At 48.4% G+C, this 10,863-nt stretch overlaps 1 protein-coding gene and 1 pseudogene across 1 annotated transcript; one reads left to right on the forward strand and one right to left on the reverse strand.

Moving 5' to 3' along the window:
- Positions 1 to 2,432: 2,432 nt before the first annotated feature.
- Positions 2,433 to 7,674, reverse strand: LOC139229662 (nuclear factor 7, ovary-like). Its single transcript, XM_070861182.1, has 6 exons — positions 6,730 to 7,674; positions 6,544 to 6,639; positions 6,217 to 6,450; positions 4,489 to 4,511; positions 4,287 to 4,402; positions 2,433 to 3,074 (listed from the first exon to the last, which is right to left on the reverse strand). The coding sequence occupies exons 1-6, from the start codon at positions 7,138 to 7,140 to the stop codon at positions 2,524 to 2,526; spliced, it is 1,431 nt and encodes a 476-aa protein (XP_070717283.1). The 5' UTR covers positions 7,141 to 7,674; the 3' UTR covers positions 2,433 to 2,523.
- Positions 7,675 to 9,760: 2,086 nt separating this feature from the next.
- On the forward strand, positions 9,761 to 10,339 carry LOC139230636 (E3 ubiquitin-protein ligase TRIM39 pseudogene; annotated as a pseudogene).
- Positions 10,340 to 10,863: the final 524 nt, after the last annotated feature.

Consider the following 10,863-nt stretch of genomic DNA (forward strand, 5'->3'; position numbering starts at 1 on the left):
TGTTACAGTAGGTTCTTTCAATGTTTAAAAGTGGAGAATTAATGCACGAGAATATTCACAACTGATTAGGTCAAATGACTTTCAATTACCTCCTGACTCCCCAAAACCCGTTCTCCATATAAAAAGCACAAGTCAGGAGTGTGATGGAATACTCTCCACTTTCCTGGGTGAGTGCAATTCCAATTAAATTCAAGAAGATTGACACCATCCAGGACAAAGCAGCCCGCTTGATTGGCACCCACCCACCACCTTAAACATTCACTCTCTCCACCACCGTCGCACTGTGGCTGCAGTGTGTACCCTCTACACGTTGCACTGCAGCAACTCCCAAACCCATGAACTCTACCACCTGGAGGGACAAGGGCAGCAGGCACATGGGAACACCCTCAGCTACAAGTTCCCCTCCAAGTTATACACCATCCTCACTTGGAAATATATCGGCTGTTCCTTCATTGTCGCTGGGTCAAAATCCTGGAACTCCCTCCCTAACAGCACTGTGGGAGCACCTTCACCTCACAGACTGCAGCAGTTCAAAAAGGCGGCTCACCACCCCCTTCTCAAGGGCAATGAGGGATGGGCAATAAATGCTGGCCTTGCACCATCACATCCCAGGAATGAATGAACAAAATACAGAAGAGACTTTCAACATGGAATTTTTGCACTTCTCTGAAAAAAGATTAAGTAACGGCCTTGAAGGGAATGGAACACGGGGAAGGTTGAAAATATTTGTGAACAAAATGAAGTAAATCTGAAATATAATGGTTAAGTGATGTCAGGAATGTTCTTTTAAATCTGTAGATTTTAGAAAGAAGCAGAGACAGAACAAAATAAAAGAAACTTTGCGGGATTTCTGAGTGGCCTCCAGCGGGTGTTTGAAGAGCAGCGGGTGTCTGAAGAGCAGCTGGTTCGGCCGCTCAACGCGCCTTCACTCCGCCCATTTGTATCTCAGGATTGCAATCAGGGTCCTCTACGTCATGGGACCCCAGTTTGACGAGGTTTCCCCCCTGAAACAGGCAGGCGTTCCCGCTGCCCATCTCAGGACCCCACCCAAGGTGGCGATGGCTGAAGCACCAGCGTAAACTTTAGTGCCATTTCCAGGCGACTATCACTCCGGTTACACCAGGTGGGGGCTCTTAAAAGTGGCCCCGTTAGTTCAGGATAGGAGCAGGAGGAGTCCATTCAGCCCCTGGAGCCTGTCCCGCCATTCAATGAGATCATGGCTGAGCTGTGCCCTAACTCCATATATCTGCCTTTGGCCCATATCCCTTAATACCTTTGGTTAACGAAAATCTATCAACCTCAGGTTTAAAATTAACAATTGATCCAGCATCAATTGCGGTATGCAGAAGAAAATTCCAAACTTCTCCCACTCTTTGTGTGTCGAAGTATTTTCTAACTTCACTCCTGAAAGGCCTGACTATAATTTTTAGACCATGTCCCGAGTGCTAGACTCCCCAAGCAGCGGAAATACTTGCTCTCAGTTCCCCTTAATATCTTGAAAACTTCGATCAAATCACGTCTGAAACTTCTAAATTCCAGGGATGGGTAAAATAAGGATCCAGAGCAAGGTGCAAATGAAAAAAAATGCGTTTAGTCCATGACTCTGGGACGTAATTATTCCCCAAATCGCTTAAAACAAATACACGCCGCTTCTATTGTGCAGTTTAATAACAGGCTTGGCAGCAGAGGTGTTGCTGATTGATCTCAAACACCGCCATGTAGCGCCACCTTCTGCCTGTGGAGCAACATTACAGGCAGGAAGGTCACCGGGTTCCTGCAGTTCACAGCTCATTCCACCCAGTGAGTTCCTCTCCACAATTCACCATCCATTTGTTTCTTCACCCTCCCCCCCCGCTCTCTCCCCCTCCCCCTCCCCCCCGCCCCCCGGCTCTCTCCCCCTCCCCCTCCCCCCCCGCTCTCTCTCCCCACCCCCCCCGCTCTCTCTTCCCCCATCCCGCTCTCTCTCCCCCTCCCCCTCCCCCCCCCCCCGGCTCTCTCCCCCCCCCCGCTCTCTCTCCCCCCCCCCCGCTCTCTCTCCCCCTCCCCCTCCCCCCCCGGCTCTCTCCCCCCCCCCCCCGCTCTCTCTCCCCACCCCCCGCCGCTCTCTTCCCCCCCCCCCCGCCTCTCCCCCCCCCCCGCTGTGACTGAGACCGACGCCCATCAGTTTGCAGGAGGCAGGGTGAAATTATGGGATGGGCCTTCCACCGGTCCGCGAGAGGTGGGCGCCGGAGGGACTGGAGAGCATCATCACCCCCGGCAACCACATTTTAATTTGATTTTATATGTTTTAAAGTTTAATTTGTTTTTATTGCTGGGTTTTAGTGTCCCCCTCCCCTTTTATAGGGGGCACTTGTAAATTATATGGTTTTAATGCCCCCCAAAAAAATCACAAAAAAAACCCCAAAAAACAAAAAATAAATAAAGAGGGCAGTTAAAAGTGTCTGCAGTGTCCCCCAGATCGGGGGGCACTCGATCTAATGTTTATTTTGTCCCCCCGCCCAAAAGAGTTATGGGATGGGCCTGTTAGTGACCTTTAACCCCACAGATTGTTAGCGGGGCGGAGTTTATTCTGTGGATGCTCCGTCCCGGACTGAAGAGGGGAAAGATTCTCTCAGTGAAAGTCTGGGTGAAAGTGTGGAGATGGGACATGTTGTCCGCATTGTAAAATGACACCTGTCCGCCCTCATAGTCCAGGTACACCCCGATCTTCCGGGGCTCCACACTCGGGGTGAGGCGGGTCAGTGAGGGGGAGGTGCCGGCAAAATAGTCACTTCCGCGACGCAGCCACACAATCCAGTATCCGGTCTCTGGGCTCGGGGAGATTGCCCCTTTCCTCCCGGCAGACTCTCGGGTCACTCCGATCTCCCACCAAGTCTTGTCCCCCACCTCCACCTCCCAGTAGTGTCTCCCTGATGTGAATCCCTCCGATCCCAGGACACAGGACCAGCGATCAAACTTCTCCGGGGTGTCAGGGAGCGGCTGCTGTTTGTCTCCGAGTCTCACACGGGTCCGGTCCTCAGACAGGATGAGCCAGGGATTCGCTGTGTTCGGATCCAGAGTCAGAGAGGCTGGAGCTGGGGGAAAGTTAAAGTAACACAGTCAGTGATTTAGTTTCTTGATGTGATTTATTCAAACACTTTCCTGTTTAAAGAGCCCACTCGGGCTCTGGGTTGTGATCCTGGAATCTGCTGCCGCTCCAGGGTTTACGCCCCGGGGGTCGATTTACGTCGATTTCGGGCCAGAATCAGCGCAGTCAGTGCCCAGAGATAAAGACCCGAAAACCACTGGAGACAGCGGGGGATGGAGAGAGAGAGTGGGCGGGGCGCGGAAGAGAGCGGGGAGGCGGGTGAGTGCGGTTTCAGCAGCTGTTTCCAAAGGCCACAAGGAAAGTAGTGCTGTGAATAAAATATTTCACAGGTAAGACAGAGTCCAGTATAAGGAATGCGATGGAAATAAACACACTGCAATTACATCTGAAGGAGAAACTTACATTTCTAATGTTCCTGACAAATGCCTCAAAGCACTTCCCACAATGTATTACTTCCCATACCCTCCGCATAAAGTATTTGGGAGTGATTTACGTCTCACAATCGCCCGGATTTACACCGTAAACGGAGCAGTAACGAGACAAAAACCACCCGCAGTGCTTCCCACCTGGTTCCCACCAAGGCCCGCCGGGAAATTATACCGCAGCCGCGAAATAGGAATCCAGCGCTCCCGCACTAAACATGGGGGAAGCCTCATTAGTTTATGCAAACCGGATCCCATAATGTACATGTAACCCCAATGCAATCTTGGTCTTCCATTGGACGGTGCGTGAGCTGTGCAAGTCCCACCCAGTGGAACAGTCTGTAGAATGGCCCAACCTGTGGTCCTTAAAGGGACCGCTGGAACCCTCACAGGGAATGATGCAAGGAGTTAGCTCCGTCCGGTGTCCTGGACAATATTTATCCATCAACCAACATCATGAAAACAGGTTATCTGGTCATTATCACGTTGCTCCCCCCGGATATATTTTCCCGCCATTCTCTGAGTTTGAGACTGTCGCTACTTTGTTGTAGACTCTGTGACTGTGTTAAACCTCTGGATGTTTATCTTCTCTCTGCGGTTTAGGATCTTGAATACTTCAGTAAGATCACCCCAAGCCCTCCCTTATCCAGTGCAAAGACTCCTGATTTCCAGACTAGACACAGACATCAGTGATCATTTAATCCGGGGTCTGGGAGCCGGTTTAGGCCCTTCTCATCTGGATTTAATGATCATGAAAAGGAATATAGGAGATTTACCGGGGTTAATGGCGTCTATCATTTCTCTCCACGCTGTGTACTGTAAAGGGCCGTTGAACTTTCCGATAGACAGGGCGCCATCTGCTACTGACAGCAAATGATTGTCCTCACTAAGCCTGTAAATATTACACAGTTAATGTTATAAATTGACCATAAACATTTCACCAAACGGTGCAGAGATTCTGTAAAGAGCATGTCCTACCTCCTCTTCTGACAAGCTTCCTCCTAAAATAAATAAAACACAAACAGTGAGGACAGTAAAAGACTTCAGGAGGACACAGACAGGCTGGTGAAATGAGCAGACACAGGACGGATACAATTTAACACAGAGAAGTGTGAAGTGAAGCATTTTGGAAGGAAGAATGAGGAGAGACATTGTAAACTAAATGGTACAATTTTAAATGAGGTGCAGGAACAGAGAGACCTGGGGATCACATTCACAAATCTTGGAGAAGTGAGTAAGAATTTTTTGACCAATGACTTGTGATGATCTGGAATGCACTGACTGACAGGGTGTAGGAAGCAGATTTAACAGTAATTGTCAAAAGTGAATTGGAAATAAACTTGAAAGGAAAAAAAAATGCAGGGCTATGGGGAAAGAGCAGGGGGAGTGGGACTATTGGGATATCTCTCAAAGAGACAGCACAGTCACAGTGGGCCTTTTGTGGTGTAGATTCTATGGTTGTAAGTAGTTGAACATTCTGATTTGTGTGTCAGATACTGTAACTCAATATTCATACATCCTCCAGGAACGGCATTAAAGATGGTGGAGATAGAAACAGATTTGGGCATTCTAGTGCATATATCCTTAAAGGTACATGAGCAGTGCCATGCAGGAATAGTTAGAGAAAATGTGGTGTTGGGGTGTATCCATAGGACAATTGAGTATAAGACGAGGCATACTGTTTTGTCCTTGTACAAGACCTTAGTCAGGCCGTACTTGTAATACTATGTCCAGTTTTGGTCTCCTTACATGGTGGTTAATATTGAGGCTCTGGACTGGGTGCAGAAGTGGGTTACTGGACTAATTCCAAATCTAAGTTACCTTAGTTATCAAGATAGGTTAAATGAGTTGGGACTCTTTACCTTGGAGCAGTATAGACTTAAGGGGGATATGATTGAGGTTTATGATAATGAATGGAATCGACAGTGTTCCAGCTGACCGTTTATTTCAATGGGCTAGGCAGGACCAGGGGGACAAAGTTAAGTTCTATAAGGCTAGATCTAGGTTAGATGTCAGGAGGTGGTTCTTTACACACAGAATAGTAGACCTCTGAAACAAGCTGCCCTCTCATGTGGTGGATGCAGACTCACTGAATTCCTTCGAGCAAACGCTGGATTTGTTTCTGGCTGCGGCGGAGATTAACTCGAACAGAAGTTAGGTATTACAGGGAGTTTAATGGCCAGAGTGATGATCTGGACTAGTTTCGATTGCCTCGATGGGTCAGAGAGGAATTTCGCAGATTTTTCCCCCTAATTGGCCCGGGTTTTTTTAATCTGTTTTTGCCTCTCCCAGAAGATCACATGGTTTCGGGGAGGGTGGACTGGATATGTTGTGATACACAAGGTATCGGAACCTGGGACAGGCCCAGATGGTCTTTACCTGTCCGTCATTGTTCATATGTTCGTATCAGTGCCGCTCACAGACACAGTGACTGTCAAACCCACAGTGACTGTCACACCCACAGTGCCACACACACCCACACACAACAACTTATTCCCGGGAGGTGGCAGGTATTCCCGGGAATGTGCGGACACAGTGGGAGCCGATTAGTTCAGTGACAACAACAGAACCGGCCGGGAATAGACAAAATAATCGGTTTAAATCAGTTTCGAATTTTTCAGCAAATGCTACATTTATTTCAGTTGTCATCGGTTATTTTGTGACTGTGTGAAGTTTCACTGAACTGACCCACAATATAATCCTCACCTTCAGAAATATCAGTCCGTCTTTTTGCTCCATCTGTTTCTGTAACTTTGAGAGCTCCTCCTGAATAGAATTTAAATTCTCTTGAATTTCTCGAAGGTTTTTCTCCATTTTTTCTACAATCTTCCCCTCTTGTTCCCTGAGATCTCGGATTAAACGCTGCTCTTTCTCAGTGAGAATCTGGTGCATTTTAGTGAACTCGGATGTGATGCGGGTCTGCAGACTGCTCGACTGTTCCTACCAAATGAAATGTGAAACATAATTAATGTACCGCGATAGAGGGAACAAAACTAACCGAGATCCCAGAAAATCAGCTCAGGGAGACCTTACCCTAACTCCGGAAATCTGCTGTTTCTGTTTTAATTCCGTTTCTAGAGCCGCCGATTTCTTCTCTGTGAGAGAATCTAAGGAAGATTTCAGCCGATTCTGGGATTGGGAGAGAAAATCACAGAATTAAAGTGTTAGACCATGAAAATGTGATAAAATAATCAGGTGATCCAATCTGTTCCCTTTTACCTTGTAGATTCCAACAGCTTCTTTAATGGGCATGAACTTATGCGATTTGTGTTCCCGCGCGACTGCACAAATCATACAGAGCAGTTTCTTGTCAGTTTCACAAAACAGCTTCAGTTCTTCGTGATGTTCCTCACAGTGAAGTTTACTTTCCTTCTCTTTCTGAGTTAGGTTTAATTTTCGAGCTTTCTCGGCCAGATTCGCTAAGGCCCGATTTATCCTGAGGTTTATTTCCGGAAACTCCTCTCTACATTCCGGGCAGGAGTTTGTCTCCTTCTTTTCCCAACACTGTGTGATACAGGAGCGGCAGAAGTTGTGCCCACACTCCAGTAAAACCGGATCGGTGAAGAAATCCAGACAAATGGGACAATTTAATTCCTCAGCAAAACTCTGGGCCCGCTGATTAGAAGCCATGATTGAGTTTCAGCACTTCCTGGTTCAATCCGCTTTCAGTTTCGATCTTGTTGCCTTGAATTCAGTTCAGCGATTTCCTGATGAATTCACTGCAATATTCGGGGAACTATTATTATACACTTGTGTATGTCCCGTCGACTTTTACACAGGGAGACAAAACCTAGAGCAGTTTGAAGGACTAACAGGGTTAGAGAGCCGAGGGGAATAATTGAGCCCTGTCCGGGAGGGTAACGGTCCCTGGGGTGTTGGCAGTGTGAGGAGGGAGAGAGAGGGAGGGAGGAGGCGGGGATGGGCGGGGATCCAGATTCCAGTGCACTTTGCTCCAGACCGAACTCACTGCCGACCACAAACCCTCTGGTGACACACGGTGTGAGATCGAGATTGATAAACTGAATTGTGTTAATGATTGCAGCCGCTCATCCGAAAGCACAAAGTGCCCTGAATGTCAGGAAGTGATATCCGGTGACAGGTACACAGAAGACCCCAGGACGTCCCAAAGCGCTTTAAAGTGCTCGAAGTACTTTTGAAGAAATGTCGGCACTGTTGTATTTGAACACTGCAAGTGCTGCCCTCCCAGTCCCTGAGACACTGTCTGATCGCAAGTCTTTCAGTGTTACACGGTGCACCGCTGCCACCTGCTGGCAGGATATCAGTGCTGCAGGAAAGATTTCCCCATTAAAATGGCCCGAGAAGTGGCGACTGTCTCTGAAGGTTCACAGGCACGATGGGCCGAATGGCCTCCTTCTGTGCTGTATCACACTCTGATTCTTATGTATTCTTATACTTGGATCTATCAAGTGTATTTCCAATTCGCTTTTGACAATTACTGTTAAATCTGCTTCCTCAACCCTGTCAGTCAGTGCATTCCAGATCATCACAAGCCATTGATAATAAAATCCCTACTCACTTCTCCAAGATTTGTGAAAGTCTTTTACTGTCCTCACTGTTTGTGTTTTATTTATTTCAGGAGGAAGCTTGTCGGAAGAGGAAGTAGGACATGCTCTTTACAGAATCTCTGCACAGTTTGGTGAAGTGTTTATGGTCAATTTATAACATTAACTGTGTAATATTTACAGGCTTAGTGAGGACTATCCCGTGCTGTCAGTAGCAGATGGCGCCCTGTCTATCGGAAAGTTCAACGGCCCTTTACAGTACACAACGTGGAGAGACATGATAGACGCCATTAACCCCGGTAAATCTCCTATATTCCTTTTCATGATCATTAAATCCAGATGAGAAGGGCCTAAACCGGCTCCCAGACCCCGGATTAAATGATCACTGATGTCTGTGTCTAGTCTGGAAGTCAGGAGTCTTTGCACTGGATAAGGGAGGGCTTGGGGTGAGCTTACTGAAGTATTCAAGATCCTAAACCGCAGAGAGAAGATAAACATCCAGAGGTTTAACACAGTCACAGAGTCTACAACAAAGTAGCGACAGTCTCAAACTCAGAGAATGACAGGAAAATATATCCGGGGGGGAGGAGGTAGGATGGTGGGGGTTGTGGGGCGAAGGGGCAAAGCCGAGGAGCAGCCAGCAGCGGGCAGGACAATTCATGCACCTCCCGGCCACAGAGAAACTGTTACACAGAGAATAAATAGAAAGAACGTGTTTTTATATCCGACCTTCACGACCTCAGGACGTCCCAAAGCTCTTTACAGACAATGAAGAGTTTTTAAAGTGTAGTCACTGTTGTAATGTAGGAAACGCCACAACCAGTTTATGCACAGCAAGCTCCCACAAGCAGCAACGTGATAATGACCAGATAACCTGTTTTCATGATGTTGGTTGATGGATAAATATTGTCCAGGACACCGGAGGGAACTAACTCCTTGCATCATTCCCTGTGAGGGTTCCAGCGGTCCCTTTAAGGACCACAGGTTGGGCCATTCTACAGACTGTTCCACTGGGTGGGACTTGCACAGCTCACGCACCGTCCAATGGAAGATCAAGATTGCACTGGGGTCCCATGTACATTCTGGGATCCGGTTTGTATAAACTAATGAGGCTTCCCCCATGTTTAGCGCGGGAGCGCTGGATTCCTATTTTGCGGATGCGGCATAATTTCCCGGCGTGCCTTGGTGGGAACCAGGTGGGAAGCACTGCGGGTGGTTTTTGTCTCGTTACTGCTCCGTTTACGGTGTAAATCCGGGCGATTGTGAGACGTAAATCACTCCTAAATACTTTTTGCGGAGTGTATGTGAAGTAATACATTGTGGGAAGTGCTTTGAGGCATTTGTCAGGAACATTAGAAATGTAAGTTTCTCCTTCAGATGTAATTGCAGTGTGTTTATTTCCATCGCATTCCTTATACTGGACTCTGTCTTACCTGTGAAATACTTTATTTACAACACTACTTTCCTTGTGGCCTTTGGAAACAGCTGCTTAAACCCCAGTCACCCCCCCACCATCTCTCTCTGCCCACCCCCACCCTGCTGTCTCCAGTGGTTTCCGGGTCTTTATCTCTGGGCACTGACTGCGCTGAGTCGGGCCCGAAATCGACCCCCGGGACGTAAAGCCTGGAGCGGCAGCAGATTCCAGGATCACAACCCAGAGCCCGAGTGGGCTCTTTAAACAGGAAAGTGTTTGAATAAATCACAGCAAGAAACTAAATCACTGACTGTGTTACTTTAACTTTCCCCCAGCTCCAGCCTCTCTGACTCTGGATCCGAACACAGCGAATCCCTGGCTCATCCTGTCTGAGGACCGGACCCGTGTGAGACTCGGAGACAAACGGCAGCCGCTCCCTGACACCCCGGAGAGGTTTGATCGCTGGTCCTGTGTCCTGGGATCGGAGGGATTCACATCAGGGAGACACTACTGGGAGGTGGAGGTGGGGGACAGGACTTGGTGGGGTCTGGGAGTGACCCGAGAGTCTGCCGGGAGGAGAGGGATATTCACCCCGAGCCCAGAGACCGTATACTGGATTGTGGGGCTGTATCGCGGAAGTGACTATTTTGCCCGCACCTCCCCCTCACAGACCCCCCTCACCCCGAGTGTGAAGCCCCGGAAGATCGGGGTGTACCTGGACTATGAGGGCGGACAGGTGTCATTTTACAATGCGGACAACATGTCCCATCTCCACACTTTCACCCAGACTTTCACTGAGAGAATCTTTCCCTTCTTCAATCCGGGACTGAATGACGGGAAAAACTCCGCCCCGCTGACAATCTGTGGGGTTAAAGGTCACTAACAGGCCCATCCCATAATTTCACCCTGTCTCCTGCAAACTGATGGGCATCAGTCTGTCACAGCGGGGGGCGGGGAGAGAGAGAGCAGCGGGGAGGGGGGAGAAGAAACAAATGGATGGTGAATTGTGGAGCGGAACTCACTGGGTGGAATGAGCTGTGAACTGCAGGAACCCGGTGACCTTCCTGCCTGTAATGTTGCTCCACGGGCAGAAGGTGGCGCTACATGGCGGTGTTTGAGATCAATCAGCAACACCTCTGCTGCCAAGCCTGTTATTAAACTGCACAATAGAAGCGGCGTTTATTTGTTTTAAGCGGTTTGGGGAATAATTACGTCCCAGAATCATGGACTAAACGTTTTTTTTTATTTGCACCTTGCTCTGGATCCTTATTTGACCCATCCCTGGAATTTAGAAGTTACAGACGTGATTTGATCGAAGTTTTCAAGAGATTAAGGGGAACTGAGAGCAAGTATTTCCGCTGCTTGGGGAGTCCAGCACTCGGGACATGATCTAAAAATTATAGCCAGGCCTTTCAG

Source organism: Pristiophorus japonicus, chromosome 19 (assembly GCF_044704955.1).
Source record: "Pristiophorus japonicus isolate sPriJap1 chromosome 19, sPriJap1.hap1, whole genome shotgun sequence".
Taxonomy (NCBI): Eukaryota; Metazoa; Chordata; class Chondrichthyes; family Pristiophoridae; genus Pristiophorus; species Pristiophorus japonicus.